This window comes from Macaca mulatta, chromosome 1 (genome assembly GCF_049350105.2).
Source record: "Macaca mulatta isolate MMU2019108-1 chromosome 1, T2T-MMU8v2.0, whole genome shotgun sequence".
NCBI lineage: Eukaryota > Metazoa > Chordata > Mammalia > Primates > Cercopithecidae > Macaca > Macaca mulatta.
Window position 1 is genome coordinate 222277736 of NC_133406.1, and position 23826 is coordinate 222301561.

A 23826-nucleotide genomic window follows, 5' to 3' on the forward strand; every position below is an offset into this window, starting at 1 on the left:
TGGCACAAAAGCCACCATAAATAAATGGACATGGCTGTATTCCAATAAAACTTTATTTACAAAAAACAGCGAGCTGGACGGACATGGCCTGCAGGATGTAGCTTGCTGGCCTTCTTTGAATTTCTTTTTATTTTCCTTCTAGGTAATGGATTTCCCATATTAATCACATTGTCCTGGCACTGGGAGGGCCAGAGAACTAACATTTACTTGGCACTGATTTCGTGCCAGGCTCTAGGCTAGGTGCTCTGACCTGTTAGCATACTGAATGCGGCAAGCACCCCTTGTTGAGAGGGTAGTTACAGGCTGTGTTTAATGGGGGTTAAACTAAGGCTCACAGATGCTGACTTGCCTCAGAGCCTCCTGAGCAGTAGAGCTGGGATTTAGACCCACGCCACAGCCTTCCCTGATCTGAAGAGCCACACTATGGCCACACTATGGCTCTTCAGATCAGTTTGCATCACATGCAGCGGATTCTCACCACAGACATGTGGCAGGGGACACTTCATCCCTTCCCCCACGGATAGGCCCATCAGTTCCTCAAGTTCATTGGGACTTCTGGCATCATCAAGTCCTGTTCCCCAAACTCACCTATAACCACCATCAACGCCCACATTCTCTCTCTGACTTCATCCAAAGCAGGTCCTGTGACTTCTACCAGCACCCCGAGGCAATGAGTGACTTAGCCAATCACACAGGAGCAAACAGAATTCCAATGACCAATCAGGGTAGAGTTACCGGCCCAGAACCCCATCCACAATTCTCTCCACCAACAGGACGTGGTCCTGCCTTTCAGGAATTGGTCAGTCCTGGTGAAAAGCCAAGAGCACAGGACAGAATCCAGGGAGGATTCCTGGTTCTAGAACAAAAACCCCGACCACAGTCAGCCTCCTACAGGAAAGAGCGCAAGGCTTCCACCCACGTGCTGTCTGCAAATGTCTGACTTTTTAGTGGCGGTGGGACCCTGGGTGCTGGGCTGAGGCCACCTACCTGAGGAGACAGGCCGTTGCTGACCGGGTTCATGTGGTTGGAGGGCGCCGCCGGATTCATGAAGCTGTCGGAGTAGCTGGAGAAGCTGTGGCGGGCTCCGTAGGCAGAGCTAGTGTCCGCGGCTGCAGCGGCTGCAGCCAGCCCGCCCTGGTGCATGGTGGACGGTGGCAGGGGCTGGGGCCGGTGCACAGTGCTGCCCCCATCTGTAGAGAGACCCAAGAGAGGTCCTAAGCAAGTGACCTCATCCTGGACCCTGGGCCTCCGAGAGCAGAAGGCAAGCCATGAGCCTCCTCCTCCCAGTCTCTATTCCTTGGAGGGAAGGGACCACCCTCTCATGCTACCTGGGATGAGACAAGCTAGCTCCTGGGCAGGGCACTGGGCACTGGCCAGGTCTTGACTGACAACCCAACATTCCAGACAACCCCTAAATAGATGCACACCAGCCCCTGTTGCTCGGTGCTTGGCACACAGTAGGTACTCAATAAATGTCAGCTGGGCTGAAAGCCAAACCTTGATGGGGACTCTGTTAATCCACCCGGTCTGTTTTGTTTTGTGAGCATCAACCACTTGCCAGGTGCTATTACAAATGCTGCCTAAGGGTGTGAAGCAAGACTATAAATCCCATTTTACAGATGAAGAAACCAAGGCTTGGTGGGCTTGGGGCACTCACACAAGATGACCACGCTAGTGAGTGATGGGACCAGGATTTGAATGGCCTAAATTCGGAGCCATCTCTGTTCTTTGCTGCTAGGATATTATTCGGCTCTCTCTGAGCCCCTCTGTGCAGCTTTGCCGGGACTGGGACCCTCAGCACTGGTTCAATTTATCTTACCAAGTCACAGTGGTGGTGGCGGGGGCTCTTTGACTCTCTTCTTGGCCTCCAGAACTCCAGCCTGCCAGTCATTTAAAAGGAGGCTTTATGAGGTAGCTATCTTTTTTTAAATTTAATTTTTTTTTAATTTTTTTTTTTTTTTTGGAGATGGAGTCTTGCTTTGTCATCCAGGCTGGAGTGTAGTGGTGTGATCCGGGCTCACTGCAACCTCTGCCTCCTGGGTTCAAGCGATTCTCCTGCCTCAGCCTCCCCAGTAGCTGGGATTACAGATGTATGCCACTATGCCCAGCTAATTTTTTGTGTGTGTGTGTGTTTTTAGTAGAGACGGAGTTTCACATGTTGGCCAGGCTGGTCTCCAACTCCTGGCTTCAAGAGATCTGCCCACCTCGGCCTCCCAAAGTGCTGGGACTGCAGTTCTGAGCCACTGCGCCCAGCCCATGAGGCCAATATCAAATAGTGGTATTCCTAGTGTGTGCTGGGACAGGGCATGGGGGGTGACAGAATGAGCAAGGTCCGGTGAGTTGGGGGGAGGGAACTTTTCTTCCCCTACAAGGCTCACCTTCTCTCCTGGGACCCAGCCTTTCCTTTCCTCTCCCAAGGCTCCTCTGATACCTTAGCCTCTCCCACCCACTCACCTTCTTCCCTCTGCCTACTCCTTTTCAAGCCTAGAAGGGAATCTTATACTTCAAGCCACTGGGAGAACTGGGCCCAAGTGAGGCCTCCTTCCCAGGCAGACCTCAGGGTTCTGACCCCGCTCAGCCCAGCCAGGCCTAGGGCTGTTCACCCCAGAGTGGGGGGAATCCCTCGGAGGGAGCTTTCTCCGGTCCTCAAAAGAGACCCTGACCTTTATTCCATCTCTGAAAATGGATCTTTCGAGAGAGAGGCAAGAAAATAAGGTCCCAGCGAATTATATAAGCCCCTTTGTAAATTGGTTTTTTTGGTAATAGGTTGGAGACCAACATAATCTAAAAAAAAAAAAAAGATTCCAATATGATTCCAACATCCTCCCAACAGGTACACACGTACGTGCACACACTCATGCACTCATGCACACACTCTCACACGCACACACTCATGCACACACACCCACACTCATGTATGCACACACACACACACACACACTCATGCACGCACTCATGCACACACTCAGGTACGCACACGCACACATACTCATGCACGCACTCACACGCACACACTCATGCACACACACGCACGCACTCATGCACACACTCATGCATGCACATGCACACACACTCATGCACACACTCATGCACGCACATGTACACACTCATTCACACCCTTGCACACACTCATGCACACACTCAGGCACGCACACGCACACACTCATGCACGCAGTCACATGTACACACTCATACGCACTCACATGCACACACTCATGCACACACACGCACACACTCCTACACACATGCACTCACACACACTCATCCATGCACTCAGATGCACACATGTACTCATGTCACTCTCATTTTAAAAACTCAAAGGCTGTGACTATGCATGGTCCCAAAGTCCCTGGAGAATCTGGCCCTTTCCTTCCAAAGCAGGTCAGCCCAGTGTCCTGTGCTCCAAATCCTTGCTGCTCAAAGCCTGGTCCATGCCTCACCAGCCTGGGCATCCCCAGGGGGATTTTTAGAAGTGCAGAATCTCGGGCCCCACCCAGACCAGCATTTTAGTAACATCCCTGGGAGATCCATGGTACCATTTGAGAAGCTCAGTTCTAAACAGGTGCACAGGGGCTGCCTTGGGGACCCCACCTGGCTGCTCTGTGTTAGGGCCAAGAATTTCAAGGGCAGGATTGCATCTTTTTTCTCTTAATAGCTTGCTTACATGAAAGTAAGAAATGGTCATTAAAAAAGAGTCTTTGTAAGTGAAAGTAAAGAAAGAAGGGAAGGGGTACCACTGCGAAGGCCGGATGGGGCTGGGATGCTCACCTTGGGAGATGGTGGTGGTGGGGTAGGTGGAGTCCGGCAGCTGGTAGGGGGGCAGCGTGGGCATGCCAGTGGGCGGGAAGCCTCCTGGAAGAAGGTGGTTGAATGCCGCCAGCTGGTTGGCTCCTGCCTGCTTACGCCAACGGGCGCGGCGGTTACTGAACCAGACCTGGAGGATGGAGAGCAGAGAATGGAGACCCCTCGGCCAGGTTCCTGGCAGAGAGCTGCAACACATCTAGACCCAGGTGCCCAAGCCATCATCCTCTGATCCAGCCAGCATCCTCCTGCAGGGAGGGAAATCTCCAGCGTTGTGCAGCATGGGATGGTTTGCAAAGTGTTTTCCTAGGTATGACCCCATTCTGCCCTCACAACCACCAGTGAGGGGGTTCTATATTATCTCCATTTTACAGATGAGGAAACTGAGACCCAGAGAAAGTGGGTGACTTGTCCATGGGCCAGGTTGAGTCAGTGGCCCAGCCAGTCCTGTGTGGCTCTCAGGCCAGTACTCTTTCCTCTACAGCTGCTCCTTCCTGGAGGGATGCTGGGGCCCTGCTTGACCACCTCCTCCAGGAAGCCCCCCAGGAGGAAGCCACACGTCTGCAACCCACCTGAATGAGACCTGCACTTCAGACCCAGATGTGCAAACCAGGTTCTTTGTCTGGAGACTGAGGCCCTACTTTGCTTACATACCCTGGGCCTCCTTGAAATAGGAAACACACACACACACACACACACACACACACACACACACGGATTTATCAAACATTAGTGGGATAGTAACCTAACATCTTTGTCTCCCTTTCCTGTGCTGGTGCTTCACGTGTCAATCCATACACAGACCCATGAGATGTATTCTCCTATCCCCATTTTACAGAAGGGGAAACCAAGGCTCACAGAGGTCAAGTTGCTTGCCCAAGTCCACCTAGCTGATCTGTGTTGGAGCTGCGATTCAAACTTAGAATCAGTCTGGCTTTCTAGAGCTCAGTTACCTGGATTTGCAAGTTTCCTGGGACAGGTCAGAGAAAGAGGAGAATGAGGGTGCACACTGGGGCTGCTTTGAGGGGGTTCTTTTCCACCCTGAGTTTTGCACATGCTGTTCCCTCTCACCCGAACACTCTTCCTGCAGCTGGCTCTTTGGCCTTCAGAGCTCAGCTGAAATGCTTCTTCCTACTCCAACGCCTTAATCGCCGCATCTAAGGTGGGTTCAGGTAGGTTCTCTGCCTTCTCTCAGGGGGCCTCCTGCCTGTGTGCTTCCCCACAGGAGCAATGATTCTGTGTGCCCGTTTCTTGGCTGTGCTGCTCCTAATGTCCCCCTTGGGCCCAAGCTCCATGGGGCAGAGGCCATGCATTCCTTGCCCAATGCCTGGAGCTCAGTAAGTGTTCAAGGAATACTTGTCGAATGAATGAAGGAGTGAATGAATGAATGAATGAATGAATGAACAAGGGGAGGCAGGATTGACTCCCCTGGCACCTGATCACCTAGGACCCCCAAATCTCTGTACCATCTCTGACGAGATGAGGGAGGGGAGGGGAGTGCAGCTGGGTGGAGGGCGCTTATGTGCCCCTAGAGTCATCCCTCCCAGGTGGGAAAAGCAGCGTTCAGCTTCGCAGGCTGGATAAACAAGAGCTGCCAGCTCTGACCTGTCCAGATTTCACAGAGAAAGGAGAGGAGGCAGTCAAGCCTGAAGGGAAAACGACTGGCTCCCAAAGGATTCACAGCCCTGGCTTCTCCCCACTTCCGCAGGGTGCTGAGGGCTTTCCCAGGGCACCCTGGGGTGGGAGGGATGCGGGAGAGGGAACCCTGTAAGGAATGGGCCTTGCCTCCGAGCTCCCAGGCTCTGCGGGAAGGGTGTGGGGAGGTCTTTGTACTAATTCAGTGTTTCCCAAAGAGGGGGCCTCCTGCCACGGCTCCCTGTTGGAGAAACAAAATTCAATAACCTGGACATGAGGATGGGAAAGTTATTCCTTCCACTTCTGTCCCAGGCCTCCTGGGCATGGAGAAGGGGGGAAGAGGGGTCTCAGTTTGGTGCTAATGCATCCTCAGCGCCTTTCTAATCTGTGCTGATCTCCCTTCTGAGCACAGGGAGAGCAGGCGTTTGCAGGTGACATTTTCCTGAAAGGCTTTAATCACATTGTTTTGTTTTCCTTTGTGTGTTTTGTGTGTTGTGTGTGTGTGTGTGTGTGTATGTGTGTGTTTTAACAATCGTCTTCCCTTCATGGGAGTGTTGTGCATTTTTATTTTAAAACACATTGATTTCGTTGAAAAGTAAATAACAACATAGATAATATGTGAACGTGGCGAACATCTTGGGTGGGTGGGATAATGATGGGCGTTTGGGATGCGCCACTCTAGTTTGTTATGTAGCAGCTGGTCTTTAGGTGCCGCTTGTCTTTTCCTCAAAAAAATTCTGAATAAAGTTGGATGGATGCATTCTTCCTCCTTCCCTTCCCTTCTCATCCCTTCCCTTTCTTTTCCTACTCTTTCCTTCCTTCTTTACTTCCCATCTTCCCATCTCAAACTTTTACTGGGACTCCTGTCTGTGCCAAGCAAGACAGGCTAGAGAGATGGACAGGACCCAGTCTGAGCCCTCAAGCTGCCCTTTGCCTGGGCACGAGTCAAAGAGCAGCTGCTTTTCAGTGCAGTAAACTCAGATGGGGTGACATGCAAGGTTGGATAAGGAGCTCAGAGGGGGGGCTTCCAACTTTGCCTCTCAGAATCCAGGAGGACTTCCTGGAGGACAGGGCATGCCTTTGTTGCCAATTCTGTCATCTCGTCTTCCTTCATTGTCCTATGTCCCTAGATATACATCCCTCCTAGTAGACAACTCCCTTCTCACGAAGTGTAACAGGATGGGTGAGAGCAGGGATTCTGGAGTCAACTGCCTGGGATGGACTTCTGCCTCTAACTCCTAAGATGGGAAAATTTTTGTTGTCCCTCTGTGCCTCAGTTTCTTCACAAAATGGGGCTAATAACAGCCACCTCCTAGGTGGTTCTGGACCTCAAATGAGTTAGCACAGGCAACATGCTTAGAACAGCGTCAGCCACAGGTAAGTATCATTCTGCTGGAGACCCTCTGGGATGGCTGAGCTGGAAAGATCTCTGCCAGAGTCTCGTGTGAGCTGCCTGTTTACAGAGGGGGAAACAAATGCTCTAAGAGGGACAGTGACAGCCCCAGCACCCTACCCAGAATCTCTGCTCAGGACTGAGTTCTTTGAAAGCAGGGGCTGGGTTTTATTCTTCATTTCTGATCCTTCTCTCAATACTCTGCACTGGGAGTAGGGTAGAGTGGATGCCATCTGGGTACTAAGTCTAATATTCCATCTGGCCCTTCTCTTTATGTAGCACAGAGGAAACGAACCTGAGCAGATAGACTTGGGTCCAGCACAGTCACTTTGAACTGTATCTTTTTTTTAATTTTTAGTTTTTGTGGCTACATAGTAGGCATGCATATTTATAGGATAGAGGGGTTCTTTGATATAGGCATACAACATATAATAATCACATCAGGGGTAAATGGGGTATCCGTCACCTCAAGCATTTATCCTTTGTGTTACAAATGGTCTGATTATACCCGTTATTTTTAAAGGTACAATGAAATTATTATTGACTATAGTCACCCTATTGTGTTATCAAATACAAATACATCTTCTTCATCCTTTTTCCTTTTTTGAACACATTAACCATCCTCACTTCTCCCCCTACCTCCCATTACCTGCCCCAGCCTCTGGTAACCATCCTTCTACTCTCTATCTCCATAAGTTCAATTGCCTTAATTTTTAGCTCTCACAAATAAATGAGACCATGTGAAGTTTGTCTTTCTGTGCCTGACTTATTTCACTGAACATAATGACCTCCAGTTCCATCCATGCTGTTGAAAAGGACAGGATCTCATTCTTTTTTATGACTGAATAGTACTCACTGTGTATATGTATAACTGTGCTTCAGGAAGTTACTTTCCTTAGCTAAATCTCAGTTTTCTCATCTGCAGAATGGAGAGAAGGATCACACATACCTCGCAGGGTCATGGTGAGAATTAATAAAGATAACATATGTAGGCTGGTGAGCCATCATGCCTGGCACATAAGAAATGCACCGTGAAGGCCGGGTGCAGTGGCTCACGCCTGTAAACCCAGCACTTTGGGAGGCTGAGGCAGGCGGATCACCTGAGGTCAGGAGTTTGAGACCAGCCTGGCCAACATGGCAAAACCCTGTCTCTATTAAAAATACAAAAAATTAGCCAGGAGTGGTGGCGGGCACCTGTAATCCCAGCTACTTGGGAGGCTGAGGCAGGAGAATTGTTTGAAACCGGGAGGCAGAGGTTGCAGTGAGCCGAGACTGTGCCATTGCACTCCAGCCTGGGTGACAGAGTGAAACTCTGTCTCAAAATAAAAAATAATAATAATAAAAAAAGGAAAAAAAAAAAAAGAAATGCACCATGAATGCTACCTAGTGTTATCAAGAGATTCAGTGTAAGTTGTTAATTAGTGAATCTCCTGTAGTGTCTCCACGATGGGATTTCTGTTCAGAACATCCCACCCCAACCCCAAGCAAAGAGCAGGGTTCAAAGGACCGTAAAGTAAAGAGGCACTGCACACAGCCTTAGTTTCCTGGTGCTGATCATCTGAAGGACGGGGAAGTCATCACAGGCAGCCGTGGGAAAGGCCATGGGGTGATCTTGGGACCTATCAGCCCTGCAGTCTCTGTTTCTAGAAGAAATTCACAGGCTCAGGGTTGTGGCACCCTGGAAAAGATGGATCTGTTCACCTCTAAGGAAGATATATGCGTCACTCCAGAGAAAGGAGTGATGGGTCTCCAGGCATGGGTTCTCCTGCCTGACACCCCCTTGGCTGCCCTTCACGTGGCTCTGGCTTTCTCCTGGCTGAGGCAGACGTGTTACAGGCACTGGTAACATCCAGCAGGCTTCAAGCAGAGGCTCCCGGCCCCTGCAGTGAAGCAGGGCTTGAGGGAGCCAGAGAGGAAAACAGGCCACTCTTTGGTGACCAGATCCCCGCCTGACATCATGTTTACCTGCGCACGTGTTTATGAGAATGCCAGCTTCAAGTCGGCAAAGCTTTCTGCCCAGTGAATCCCCAATGCCTAGAACTGCGCCTGGCATACAGCAAAGACTCCATAAATGACTGCTGGGTGAATGTACCTGGAGCTGCAAAGGTGGCTAGTATTGGAGCTGCCAAGAACAGGCAGCGTTTTAGTAAGAACAACTCCCATTTACGGCCCTTCTGTGTGCAAGTACTTCCTCTTTTTTTTTTTTTTTTTTTTTTTTTTTTAACATGTAATCATTTAATCCTCAGAGCACGGCAGACATTATTATCATCATCTTGCAGGTGAGAGATGGGTGAATGGTGGAGAGGGTAAGAGATAGAGCTGGAATCCACATCTAGGTATTCGGCTCCAAGCCCGCCCTGAGCCAATCCACCAACCCACCCATCTCCCAGGTCCACTGAGATGAGATATTATAGGATTGCAAAATCCCAGAACCACAGACCTTTAGAATCAAAGACCAAGACCTAAAATGTATGAAGCCATACAATCTAAGCAGTACTCAGGGGACTTTGAGGTCATAACTCAAAGACCTCAGGGTCCCTGATTGACTGGACATTGCGTTTTTGTTTGAACACTTCTGGTAATGGGAATCTCATCACCTCGCAAAGCATCCCTGATTGTCAATAAGTAAGGATCTTAGAAATGCAAGGGTCTTAGTGATTGTTGGGTTCCATCCCCTTATGAGCAGATAGGAAACGAAGTCTCAGGAAAGGAAATTGACCTGGTGAAGGTGGCACAGCTGACCAAAGGCAGGAACCCTGAGCTCTCAGTCTTGAGCTCTTGCCTGCAGACCTTCGTATTGGACTTTAGATGCTCCTCTCTTGACCCTGCCCTGGGCTTACCCTTTGGGGACTCTCAGAGCAGCTATGTCCTTCAAGTCTCTACTTCTCCAGGCTAAATGTTTATTTTATTTTATTTTATTTATTTATTATTATTATTTTATTTTTATTTTCTGAGACAGAGTTTTGCTCTTGTTGCCCAGGCTGGAGTGCAATGGCATGATCTCGGCTCATTGCAACCTCTGCCTCCCGGGTTCAAGCGATTCTCCTGCCTTAGTCTCCCGAGTAGCTGGGATTACAGGCATGCGCCACCACACCGGGCTAATTTTGTATTTTTAGTAGAGATGGGGTTTCTCCATGTTGGTCAGGCTGGTCTCGAACTCCCGACCTCAGGTGATCCACCTGCCTCGGCCTCCCAAAGGGCTGGGATTACAGGAGTGAGCCACTATGCCTGGCCGTTTATTCTTTAAAAACTCAACATTTTTTGTTCCTTCTTCTCTGAGAAAGCTCTCAGGCCAAGTGGGGAGATCCAGCCCTGCCCTGGGAGAGATTCTGGTCTAATGAGGAGTCCCTGCCCTGACCCAGAGGGAGCTCCCTGCACTGGGGAAGCATAGAGTATGACAGGAAGTCAACAAGCAGGAGGTAGGCCCCGCCCCCTCAGGATGGCTTTGCCTGGACTCTGGCTGCTTCTCCATTCCCAGACCCCCTCCCTCCGTGGACCTTGAGTGACACCTGTTTCTGAGTCCCCTGGGCCAATAAAAGCACTGCTCTGACAGCCAGGAAATTTTACAAGGAGCAGTCAGGCTTCAAGGTGGTGGGAAGCCGCCGTGGCCGCCAGACGTGGGAACGAGAAAGCGCCCAGGAATGTGCCCAGGAGAACAGCTGCAGGAGGATCAGAGCGGGAGGGAGGCCTGGAGCCAGCTCGGATATCACCTCGGTCAGGAGGGGAGGGAATGAGATGAGCTGGCTGCTGCCTTCTGCCTCCTTCCCCTTGGGGTCTCCCTCAAAGGAAGCAAAGGGCCCCTAATCTGGGAGTGGGGACAGGGGGGTGCAGGGGTGTCCGCTGGGTCCTGGAGTGCTGAAAGGTCCCTTGCTTCTAGGATTGTCCCAGTTGCTTTCAAATTTCAGCTTGTGACTCAGCTTGTTCCTTTCCCTGGATGGAAATGACGTGGGTTTTGCCAGCAGCTGGGCCTGGCTCAGCCCCCATCCAGCTTGTGCCCCTGGGCATGTTGCTTCTCTGAACTTCCAGTTTCTGCACCCATGGCTTGTAGGGGGTGACCATGCTGACCTGACAAGGTGGTCCGAGCTTCCACTAGGTCACGTTTGAGAAGCAGCCCCAGCAACGCCACTGGCTAAGTGGGTGCCGGCCAAAGGCTGGCTCCTCTTGGGTGGAAATGCCTGCCGTCAGCAGTTTGGGGTGGCGCCTCTGCAGGCTGCTCTGACTCCCTGAGCACTGCTTAGATTCTGGTAATGGGGATCTTTCCCCTCCCTCAACGCCTCCCCGTCCATGGAGGAGACAGCTGGGGAATGGATTCCCACAGGAGCCGTTCATCACGACTTGTCCCGGCTCTTCCTCCTCCATCCGCAATCCTCTAGCCTCAGCCCTCTCCAGCCAGGCCCCCAGAGAGGCTCCTGCACTTGGAGAACAACTGTAGGCCTCCTGGAATCTGAGAGTTTGGCCTGGGGAGGTGAGGCAATGCCCCCAGGCCCCCTGCAGCAGGCCTTTGCCCCTCAACCCACCGACAGAGAGCAGGCGGGGCCGTCCTCGAGCTGTCGAGAGGCTCTTGCTCTTCTCCCCTCTTCCTTCCCACACACTGAGGCCATGGAGGGGATGTTCAGGGTCTTCGGGGTCTGCCCATCCTGCCCTGATGCATCTAACCTGCCAGGAACTGGCCTGCCCATCCTACTTGCATGCTTCCGGTAACGGGACACTCATCACCCATCAGAGGAAGCTAGGCTTGTTTGGAAATCTTCCTCCTGATCACTTCCTCTGCTCATCAGAGATGTGGAGATTTTTATACTCCCCAAACCCCTTCTTCTGGCTGAACTAATGCCCTCCCTCCCTCCCTTCTTTCTTTCTTTTTGTGAGACAGAGTCTTGCTCTGTCGCCCAAGCTGGAGTACAGTGGTGTGATATTGGCTCACTGCAACCTCCGCCTCCCAGGTTCAAGTGACTCTCCTGCCTCAGCCTCCTGAGTAGCTGGGATTACAGGTGCCCATCACCATGCCCAGCTAATTTTTGTATTTTTAGTAGAGATGGGGTTTCGCCATGTTGGCCAGGCAGGTCTTGAACTCCTGTCCTCAAGTGATCCGCCCACCTCAGCCTCCCAAAGTGCTGGGATTACAGGTGTGAGCCACCGCACCTGGCTTCCTTCCCTTCTTTCATTCCTTCTTTCATCCTTCTTTCCCTTCCCCCTTCTTCCTTTTCTTCCCCCTTCCCTCTATCTCTTCCTCCATTCTTCCCTCCTCTTTGGGCTGTCCAGCTCTCAGTCAATCAACATTTGCTGCCTACTAACTCTGCACTGGTGGCATTACTTGTCTACACAACCCCCTGAACCTGTTGTAAACCCCCCTGAGAGGTCCTATTAAACCCACTGACCTTGGCCAACCCAAACTTCTGAATCTCTGGAGTATACCTGCAGCACCAACACCGCAGGTGCCTCCTCACCTGCACACGCGCCTCGGTCAGCTTGGTCCTCTGCGCCAGCTCCTCACGGGTGTAGATGTCCGGGTAGTGAGTCCTCTCAAAGGCCTTCTCCAGCTCCTCCAGCTGCTCGGCCGTGAATGTGGTCCGACTGCGGCGCTGCTTGCGCTTCAGTGGGAGGTCAGGTTCCGACTCCACATCCGAGCCCTCATCCAGCCGGTTCCCTGCAGCGGGAGGAGAGGGAGGGAGAGGGCAGGGGCTTAGAGAGATGGAAGGGTGATCGGGTCTGGGAGGAGACCACCAGGCACACTCGTGCCCACCTAGGAGCCATCACTGCACTGAGGATCAGACTCCTCCCAAGCACAAGATAGAAGGATGTTCACCCTAGCATTGTTTATCAATGTGAAGGATGGGACGCAACCTCCATGCCCAACCCTAGAGTATTGCTTAAATACTTTCTTGCAAAATCTTTCCCTTTAGGGAAAAACAAACAAACAACAACAACAACACAGTCCCCTCTGGTTGGGCATTTTGTTTATTTTCACTGACATGCAAGGATGTCCATGACATAAGACTCAAGGGATGGTTTCATGGTGAGATACGTTTGACAAAATCCATAGAGCTATATTCTCAATTAAAACGGCAGACTTTTACTGTATATTAACTATACCTCAATAATCCTGACTTTAAGAAAAAGGCATCCAGGTATGGTGGCTCATGCCTGTAATCCCAGCATGTTGGGAGGCTGAGGTAGGAGGATTGCTAGAGCCCAGGTCTTGAGCCCAGGAGTTCAAGACCAGCCTGGACAACATAGCAAGACTCCACCTCCAGAAAAAAGTAAGAAAATTAGCTTGGTGTGGACGTGCATGCCTGTAGTCCCAGATACTCAAGAGACTGAAGTGGGAGAATCACTCGAGCCCATGAGTTCTAGGTTACAGTAAGCCAATCACACCACCATACTTCATCCTGGGCAACAGAGCAAGACCCTGTCTCAAAAAGAGAAAAAGTGCATACATCCGGAGCTGCCCATCAAGAAGCTTAGATTCCAGGCCTGACTCTGCTCCTAAATGTCAGTGACCCTGGGAAGGCCACCTCCCCTCCTCAGGCCTCACTTTCCCCATTTGTGACATGAAGGGTTTGGATTAGGTGACTTCCACTGACAAGCTCTCTCTGGGATGTCCCAGCGTTGTGTGAATGATCCTCCTAGGCTAGAGGAGACCTCACCTGAATGACCTTGGTCAAGGCCATGGACCCCATCCCATCATCCCCACTAATTTCCACCATGGAGACTGGGGGTGGGTGAAGGCCTTTTGCTTCCTGGGCCTGGAGAGCCCAGAAGGTTGGAGCCAGCTCACTTCCCAGGCCTGGTTGGGGTTATCAGGCCAGGAATCTGCTTCAGCCCTGGGCCCAAGTTAAGGAGGCTGCAGGAAGCCCCTGCTCAGCCTCCTTAGCTGTTGGGACTGAGATACCCAGGAACCAGCTCCCTGTCCCCATCAATCCTGTGGCTCCTGCCCATCTCTGACCTAGCAGAGGGGATGCTAGCAGGGCATCTCCCAGCTAGGGTTCTGAAGCTGCCCCTCAGCAGCCCCTGGGGAGCCGCGGGGAGCATGGAGAAGCGGAAGCAGAAAGAAAGATGGAAAAGAGAGCAGACACTCAGAGGCTACCTTCCTTCCTCTGCACTCCTCTTCCTCCTTTTTCTCTTTTGCCTTCATTTCTTTCTCCCCTTTCCTCTCCTTCTCCATCTCTGGTATTCCTGGAAGCACTTTTATTTTTTGTCATTGACTCATTCACTCCCTCCCCCAAAGCATTTATTGAGTATTGAGTATTTGCCATGCACCTGAAGAGGCTAGGTATGCAGTGGCAAGGTAGGACCTGAGCCCTGGGCTTAGCGCACTCAGCCTGAGTCAAGCTAGAAGAGTTTGGGAGACCTCATGCTTGCATCAGAGATGGGAGAAACTGAGTCCCAGAAAGGTAATGTGAGGTGCACTGAAACACTGCTCCCCGCCCTGACCCCTTCCACCAATACAAAGATCCCTTCCTCCCAATCGCTTCAAGTGTTAATTACATGAATAGGCCTAGACTCCTCCCCCAAGGGACAATCCCCTCCTCCCCTCAACAAAAACAAAAAGAGAAACTAGTACAGCCTTAGATGTTAAGTGGAGGTGAAGGGAAAGGCACTGCAGGCAGAGGGGAGAGCACATGCAAAGGCCTGGCGTGTCAAAAGGCATGCTGGGTAATTTAATCATGGGGCCACATTCATAGCCAGGAAGCTGGTGGGTGTGGCCTGGGGGTGTGGGAGGTCATGCGCCTGGAGGGTCATCCATCTTGGCAATGCCTCTCTGCCCTGTACCCACTTGCTTCCATCCTGCTATCTTGTCCGTTGGGAAGTTATCCTTGCTTTTTGTTGGCCAGTGCCAGGTGGTCTCTGACTATGATGCTGTGCCACACAGCGAAGGAACGGATTGCAAGGGAGTCCTGCCTTCATCGTGGCCTGCCTCATCCCCATGGGCAGAGACCTGGGGTCAGGTCTAACACCCTCCTCTGCCCTTGCCTTTCCTGCCGGGGCTGCCAGCTGCCCAGCTCCCCAGTCACTGTGGGGAGACCACGGTGGGCACAGCTGCCATTCTGGGGGCCCTTCCCCACCATGTCTGGGGCTCAGAGCCAAATACAACTAACGCCAAGGATTCAATTCCTGAAATGCACTGCATAACCTCAGTGTTCTGACGGCGACTGAGAAAGCCAGCCCTTGGGGCTTCAGAAGAAGGAAGCAGGCATTTGTCGGGCAGGCAGGGAGGCCAGCCCATGGATGGGGAATGGGGCACCAGATTCAGTTCTACAGTGAGGACACTTGAGCTCAGAGAGGAGCTGAGTGGGATGGGGACCAGAGTTGTAGGGAGTGCAATCTCTGGGCAGAGACTGTCCTCAGAGCTGTGAGGTCTGACCTCACAGAGGTCAGAGGGCAGACACAGGCCCTACCCTCGGAAAGCCCCAGTCTGATGGAGGAGGCACAGGCTTGTCCTGGGGGAAATCCTAGTTTTTTTTATTTTTTATTTTTGAGATGGAGTTTTGCTCTGTCGCCCAGGCTGGAGTGCAGTGGTGCCATCTCTGCTCACTGCAACCTCCGCCTCCTGGGTTCAAATGATTCTTGTGCCTCACCCTCCCGAGTAGCTGGGACTACAGGCACATGCCACCACGGCCGGCTAATTTTTGTACTTTTAGCAGAGACGGGGTTTCGCCATGTTGGCCAGGCTGGTCTCCAACTTTGGTCTTGAACTCCTGACCTCAGGTGATCCGCCAGCCTCGGCCTCCCAAATTGCTGGGATTACAGGTGTGAGCCACCGCGCCTGGCCTGGAAATACTAATCTGACTGAGTCTCCATTCAGTTCTAGAGCAGCGCTGTCCAATAAGAGTTTCTGCGATGAGGGAAACGTTGTAGATTCGCAGTGTTCAATGTGGCAGTACTAGCTACATGGGGTTTTGAGCATCTGAAACTTCCCTACTGCAACTGAAGAACTTCATCTTTCATTGTATTTAATTTTAATTCAAATTCACATAGTCACGCGTGGCTGGTGGCCCCACTGAGGCCAGCACAGTCTGAGACAGTCATTAACACAGTTTTTCTCTCTTCTTAACAAAGAGAGGGCAGGCCCCGAGCTCACAGCTTCCCATGTGCAAGTCTCTAGGTAGAATTTAACAACGTTGCTTGTTTTTATGCTATTTATGGTTTTTATGGTTCCCATCTATTTATAGGAAATGATACTCATTTTCCATTTATAAGAGCATTAGTATCCTTGAATTCGGTTTTTAAAGGTGCTTTCGGATATAGTAAAATATTAAGGAAATAATAGGACAAGATATAGAGTTGTGACCAAAATCATGACTGCAGTTAGCAAAGGACCAACATTTGCTTTATGCCACTGATAGATGAAATTCAAGGTGCTTTTGCCGAGCCCCGGCCTCAGTGCCTTCATGCGTCAGCTGATCCCTCAGTCCTGCAAGTCACCTGCAGCTTTCTAGACTCACCATGGAGTTCTAGGTCTAATTCCTTCCTGTCTCCTTGTCCTTCCCACTCCTTATTCTGCAGGGATTTGGGGAACTCCGTGGATCCAGAGAGATGCCCAGACTGAAGACCAGACTGGGGAAGGCCAAGCAGGGCCCATAGGTCTCTCTTGTCCAAGAGGATCTGGCATGATCCTCTGGGATGTTGGAGGTTGCCATAACAACCCTCTGGACACTGAGTGGGGAGGGCAGAGCTCTGTCTCGCTGTCCACTGAGATCCAGAGAGATCTCAAGAGAACAGAATTGCACTTTGTTTGTGACTTCAACCCCTGAAAAAGAGCTTCCACCACCCGCCTTGGCCAAGCTCAGGGGAAGAGACCCCCATTTTAGAAACTTCTGTGCCAGCCTTCATAGGTCTGTGAAGCTGGGACTATTGACTCTTTTACAAATAGGTATACCGAGGCTCACAGAAGTTCAGTCACTTGGATGGAGGACACACAACCAGTAAGCCCTGGAGAGGAAATGGCAGGAAGGGACAGATTGGGAGGGAGTTTGAGGGCCTCTGGGACAGCCCTGGCCTGATCAGGAGTCCTGGTCTCGGCAGCCTGAGACCTGGCTTGTGGGCTCTGTCTTTCCCTAGCTGTGTGGTCTTGGACAAGTCGCTCCCCTTCTCAGGACCTTGGTTTCCTCAGCTATAAAAATGAAGATAACAATACATCCTTGTATGCCTCCCTAGATGGCTTTGACAATGGAGTGAAATAAAGATGATGGGGCCTGGTGTGGTGGCTCATGCATGCAATACCAGCACTTTGGGAGACTGAGGCAGGTGGACCACCTGAGGTCAGGAGTTCAAGACAGTCCTGGGCAACATAGTGAAACCCCGTCTCTGCTAAAAAGATGAAAATTAACCGGGCATGATGGTGCGTGCCTGTAATCCCAGTTACTTGAGAGGCTGAGCTAGGAGAATCACTTCAATCTGGGAGGTGGAGGTTGCAGTTAGCTGAGATCATGCCACTGCACTTCATCCAGGGCAACAGAGCAAGACTCTGTCTCAAAAAATAAAAATAAAAAATAATAATGAAATAAAATAAAATAAAGATGATGGGAGTAATTTGCAACTTCAAGGACCCATGAAGGCTATTACTATTGTTGATGATGAGGACAATGACGGTGGTGATGACAGAAAAGGAAACAGGGTGGGGAGTACAGGGCCAAAGCAGCGTGAGAAGGGACACAAAGAGCCCCACTGCCACCACATCAACCTCACTTCAGCTTCCTGCACCCCCACTTTCTTGGGGTGCCCTTCCCACTCCCCACCCCTGGAAACCATTTAGCCTCAGAGTTAATCAACAGGATTAGGTGGAATTGGCCACAGAGGCCCTGCTGGTTGGGGCTGAGTCTTCTGTGCACCAAAAGCTGGTACCTTGGTGAAGCCTGGGTTCGGGGATAGGGATGTGGGGGAGTGAACATGGGAATGCATTCATTAAACGGCAGCCAGATTCGGGGTGCGCAGTGGGGGAGCAGCCTCATGGCCAGCCTGGGCTCCTGCCCTCGCACTCTCAAACAGCTAAGGAATGGATGGTCCCAGGGAGTGCTGGTCTGGAGATTGTCCCAAAAGAGAAGGATACAGGGAGAGACGCTCTCTCTGGGTTCCTGGATCCTGTCTCTAATTACGGATGTGGGGCGGTCCATACTGAGCAAAGGAGAATTGCAGCTCCTACCTGAGAGACCTCCCAATCTCATGGGGGAGAAACAGCCTCTGTTTTAGGAAGCTCCCAGTCTGATAGAGGAGGTATCACCCCTGTCCTGGGGATTTTCCAGTCCAGTGGAGGAAACACTGCCAGATGAACCAGGGCGCAGGACAGACGTAAAACATCAAGGCAGCTCGTGACTCGTTAGAGAAGCAGAGCCTCGGGACAGAATGAGGGGCGGGAGGTGCTAGGAGCCGTTTGGGTTGTCAAAGCTTTGGGGTGGGCAGGAGCAAGTTCAGCTCCAGGCAGAGTCAAGCCCAGGCTGAGGTGATGGTGATGGTGATGGTGATGGATGGAAGGTTGCTGGGGGAAGCTCTCGTCATCTCTCCCCCAGCCTTTGCCTTTCCCTTTCCCTTCCCCTTCAAAGCCTCCTTTCACAGCCACTGACCTCTGGAAGCCATCACTGACTGCCAGCGTGTGCCAGGAAGCCTCCGCCATGCCAGCAAGGCCTCAACCACCATGGGCCCTTCCCATGTGTCCCCCCATTCACCGCACCATCCCATGCAGTTCCCTGTCCAGTCACAGCTTCTGTGAGTGAGTGAGTGAGCCAGGTGGGTCTTGCCTTGATGCCTTTGAACACGAGCTTCCTCTGCTCAGAGCGCCTTCCCTCTTCCTGGGAGTGCTCATCCAGCACCATCCAGCTCTTGGATCACCTCCCCCAGCAAAGCTTCCTGGGCCCATCCAAGGTGATTTCGGTCCCCCCCGACCTTGGGGTTCTCAAAGCTCATCAGGAGACACTGAACTCAACCGTTTATGGTTCTGTGGGTCTCATTGGGCTGGGAGATCCTTGAGTGCGGCAGGGACTACACCTGGGACACAGCACGTGCTCAGTAAAGGCCTCTTGAATGAATAGAGCTTGGCAGAGCGATCACAACGTTCCTCTTGAACTCTGACACACTGCAGCAGTCACCTCCTTGCACTTGTGCACAGCGCTCTACAGTTTACAAGGCCTTTTGTTGTCCCAATACAGTCTCTCCCAATAAGGGGAGGGGAAGGCAGGCACAGTTATCCCCATTTTACAGATACTCAGTGGAGTCCCAGGGCAGTGAGGCTGCAAAGTAAACCCAGGACTCAGGACTCCCAGTCCAGTCCAGAGAAGGCCAATTTGGCTACAGCAAGTTCCCGGGTGATGGAACATTCCATTTCTGATCCCGAAAACCAATGTGGCTTCTCTTCCATCCCCACCCTTTCCCTCCTCTATCTTTTGCCAGAGGAAAATCCTTGAACTAAAGTGGCCACAATCTCTGGACCTACCCAGCTCACAGAGGACCAGGAAGCAGCTGACCCATCTCTAAATCACCCACCCCAGATCAGTGGAGGCCGGCAGTGACCCTGAGGTTTGGGGTCCTTCTCTCAGCCTCCCTCACACCCCCCAGAAACCCTCCCACCCGTGCTTCTGTGCTCTCCTCTCCAGCAGACTCCCAACCCAGCTTTTATTACAGTTTAACATAGGCCCCGGCGTGGAGCTGTGGCAGAGAAACGAATCACATAATAGTTGATATGCGTTTTAATCAAGTAATTCGGGCAGAGCTGAGAGCTGGCGAGAGTGGGCCAGGCCTCCCTGAATACCAAACAGGCCTGGGCGCAGGTCTCAGAAAATGGAAAAGTCATTTACAGCTCAGCTGGGGGCCCAGCAAACCGGGGCCATGGCAGGAGCCCTCCCTGCCCCTCCGAGGGAACCACTCAGCTGTAACCAGCGCACGGTGCGTCAGGCTTGGGCATGGCTGCGGGAGTCAGACCGCACACAAGGACAAGGCGACGGGGGATCGGACCGAGAGGCAGGGGCTTGGACTCCAAGTTAAACCTCCCTGGGAGCCCAGGAGAGGATGAAGTGTCCCACTACAGTCCACCTCCTCTGCTCACACTCCTTTTGGGTGCTCATCTCAGTGTTGGGCACCACACCCAGCCAGCACTGTCCTTAATCTCTGCTCCTCTCCCTTCATGGCTCCCATGCAGCCAGCCCAGCACTGAGGCCAGGAGATCCTGAGCCCCTGTTAGCTTGGAACCTGTCCTGGCGTCTGCCCACCCCATCTCTTCCTGGACTCCAGCCACCACCTTCTCCCCCCGCAATGGCAGGCCTTCGCACAAGCTGTGCCCTCTGCCTACGTCCCCTCCTGCCCTCCTCATGGCCTGGTGAACTGCTGCAGTTTGCTGCTGGTCAGGCCAAGGAGAGCGGGCACTGAGGAGCATAGGCTCCGGGCTCAGTCTGACTGGATTCTGTGGCCCCCACATGTGCAAAACACAGATAATAACAGAGACACCCCCAACTCTCCCTCAGCGCATATCACAGTCAGACGTGCTATGTATTCTGTTTTGGCATCTGTTCCCAGCACCCGTCCACCACCCACCACACACTCCACAAGGATGGACATTATTATTATTATTATTATTATTATTATTATTAGAGACAGTCTCCCTATGTTGCCCACGCTTGAGTGCAGTGGCTTGATCTCAGCTCACTGCAACCTCCGCCTCCCAGGCTCAGGTGATTCTTGTGCCTTAGCCTCCCAAGTAGCTGGGATTATAGGCACCTGCCACCACGCCTGGCTAATTTTTGTATTTTTAGCAGAGACAGGGTTTTGCCATGTTGGCCAGGCTGGTCTCAAACTCCTGACCTCAGATGATCCACCCACCTCAGTTTCCCACAGTGTTGGGATTACAGGCATGAGCCACCGCACCTGGCCAATGGGCATTCTTGACTGTCCTTTTGTTCGTTGCCGAATCTCCAATGCTCGGCACAAAGTGGGCACTCAAATATTTGTTGCATGAATGAATGGATGATAAAATGAGTTGGTATCTTACAGCACATAAAGTAGTGCTGAGTTGGAAACAGCTGAATGTTAAAAGAAAATGAAATGTAGAAAAACAACTGTGCTGACAGGTAAGCCTTCCTCGGTGCTCTCCTCCCTCTGGGTCTAAGGTATCCATAGCTGCATTTTCATTGATGGGACAGAGCAAAACTATCCACGCTTGATTCATTTTGAATGTGTCTGTGTACTCACTCAGTCCCAGTATCTGGGAGTTCAAAGGTGAAATCAACCCAGCCCTACTCTAGGGGTGCACGGGAGACGGGTGGAGAGGAGGTCAGGTCCTGGATGGAGCCACTGAGCCAACTGCCTGACCAGTTAGCCCTGCTCTGGTTTCTGGTTGTACCTGACCACTCTCCTGACCCCCACCCTCTTCCTCCACACATGTACTCTCTTGTCCTGGTGAACAGGGACCCCAGCCAGGTGCCCTGCCCCATCCAGGCAGCTGGGCAGTAGTGCAGGGACAGGTGGAGAAGGGGATTGAGTGAGGGTACAGGAGTAGAGAGGGGGCTCTGCACCTTCCCCTTGAGACCCGTCCTTGACAGATGGGATCTCCATCAACTCCCCAGGTCCTGCCTACCCTGCCCCCACAGCCCAGCAGTACCTTCTCTCTCCCCTTCCCAGGCAGGCCTAGGAGGGGCCCGGTATGTCTTAAGACCACAGCACATCTGGGGAGTCCATTATCTCCAACCCTTGGACCAAGGTTACACAGCCAAGTTGCTGGCCCCAGAGGAGGGGACAGGAGCCGAGTCTCAGGGACTTGCCCAGGGCCACTGTCCAGAAGGTGGAAGGTGGGGATTCTAATGTGGGGTTTTCCAGGGCTGGAGTCCCACCCACTTCAGGCTGCTCCCCACACCCCCAATTCTCTACTGGGAAGAAGACAGGGTGAGGTGGCATTGATTCAGTGGGGAGCACTTCTTGCTTCTTCTCAAAGGGGATTCTAGAAAGGGGGTGACGTGGCTCCTCCCCCTCCATGGGGCCCAACAGCAGGCAAAGGGCGAGACCCCTCCATGCTGACATCTGAAGGGTCCCGCCAGCCCCTAACCAGAACCCAGGCCTCAGGCTCGGTGGCCAGGTCCTCTGGCTGCCCCAGAGGCCTCCTGGGGGCCAGGAAGCATTGGCAACATGAGGATCCAAATAGGCTCTGTCTGACTCCAAATCCTACGCTGTCTCCCAGTGACTGAGAGAAGCCCACAGGTTCAATTTCACTCTCCCAACTCAAGGAGAGGAGGGAGGGAGGAAAGTGTCTTTAGGAAAGCCACAGTTGGACTCTCCCTTGTTCACAAAACTTGACAAAACTTTTTCTTCTCCAGGGAGCTCCCATCGAACCCCACCAGGCCGGATTTTTAAATTCTAAGCCCGGCTGGGCCTAGTGGCCCACACCTGTAATCCCAGCACTTTGGGAGGCCCAGGCGGGTGGATCACCTGAGGTCAGGAGTTCGAAACCAGCCTGATGAACATAGTGAAACACCGTCTCTACTAAAAATACAAAATTAGTTAGACATGGTGGTGCATGCCTGTAATCCCAGCTACTCTGGAGGCTGAGGCAGAAGAATCACTTGAACCTGGGAAGTGGAGGTTGCAGTAAGCGGAGATTGCACCATTGCACTCCAGCCCAGGCAACAAGAATGAAACTCCGTATAAAAAAATAAAAATAAAAATAAATAAAATAAAATAAAATAAAATAAAATAAAATAAAATAAAATTCTAAGCCCTAGGTAGATGATTTGCACCACAAAATCTGATGCAAGGGGAAACTGCAGTGGGGCATTCTCTGATCCTGGCTTTGTGCTAGCAGCATGGTACTGTCCTTAGACACTAGAGGGCACTGTGTATACATTCCTGCCAGGAAGAAGCCTTTCTAGGAAGAAGGAAGTAGTACCGCTTGAAATGGTACTGTGTAGTTGCACGGACAGAATTCGGAGCCCTGTATTCTCGTGGCAGACCCAGAGCTCTTTCTTCTGCACCAAGCTGTGTACCAAGCACAAAGCACATATGGAAGATGAAGCAAGAGGTTGAAGCTGAAGATGTCATGAGGACCCTTCCAACTCAGTCTCTTTATCATGCTGGTGTCCTGTGCAGCTAATATGGAGTTTCGGAAGGGGTGGCAGCTGTGGATTAGTGAGGAGGACGAGGTGGGACATTTTAAGAGGGCACCTTGGGGGGCAGGGGCAGGCCTACTCTAAGAGGAGCTCAGTGTCAAATCTTTTTTTTTTTTTTGAGACGGAGTCCTGCTTTGTTACCCCGGCTGGAGTGCAATGGCGCAATCTCAGCTCACCACAAACTCTGCCTCCTGGGTTCAAGCAATTCTCCTGCCTCAGCCTCCCGAGTAGCTGGGATTACAGGCAAGCACCACCACAACCGGCTAACTTCATATTTTTAGTAGAGACTGGGTTTCTCCATGTTGGTCAGGCTGGTCTCAAACTCCTGACCTCAAGTGATCTGCCCACCTCAGCCTCCCAAAGTGCTGGGATTACAGGCGTGAGCCACCACACCCGGCTCAAAATCTTTTACACTCTTCCTGTGACTTTAAGTCCATCTTGAAATTGCTCGCTAGTTCTCATTCACTTCTCTTGTGGGTTATTTCAATCATTTACTCACCCAAGTTATTTAAGCAGTAGGGAGAGCAACGATTGTGCTGGGCAGAGCAGAGGTCACTATGCTGCTCCTGAAGGGCTTGCCCGCTTGGTCCTGTCTCACAGAGTGTGGTGGAGGTAGCAAGGGCTGGCACTGGGGGAGAGGTGAGAAGAGTAGAGGCAGTGGGGTCAGATGGACCTGGGTTCGAGTTTGGAATCTGCTTCCTACCAGCCATAACTCCCAGGTATATTTAAGTCCTAAGCCTCATTCTTGTTATCTCTAAAGGGCGAGAGTGATGGGAGACAGAAAGGAGGAGGGGAGGTGAGGAAAATTGGATGGAGGCTGAGCTCCCAGCCTTGTGTGTGACGGGCACTCCTGGGCTAGCCAGCCTGCCAGCCACCACTCCCAGACCCAGTCTCTCCTCTCCTTCAAAACGGCAGCCT

General features: G+C 51.9%; 1 protein-coding gene across 6 annotated transcripts in view; it reads right to left on the bottom strand.

Moving 5' to 3' along the window:
- The window catches only part of PAX7 (paired box 7), a 118005-nt gene that overhangs the window by 44224 nt on the left and 49955 nt on the right, over positions 1-23826 (bottom strand). For all 6 annotated transcript variants that reach the window (XM_077988720.1, XM_077988710.1, XM_077988726.1 and 3 more), the window contains exons 5-7: positions 12274-12473; positions 3769-3934; positions 988-1190 (exon numbers count right to left, since the gene is read on the bottom strand). In XM_077988720.1, the coding sequence (XP_077844846.1) occupies positions 988-1190; positions 3769-3934; positions 12274-12473 (569 nt within the window). The remainder of the gene's footprint in view (positions 1-987; positions 1191-3768; positions 3935-12273; positions 12474-23826) is intronic.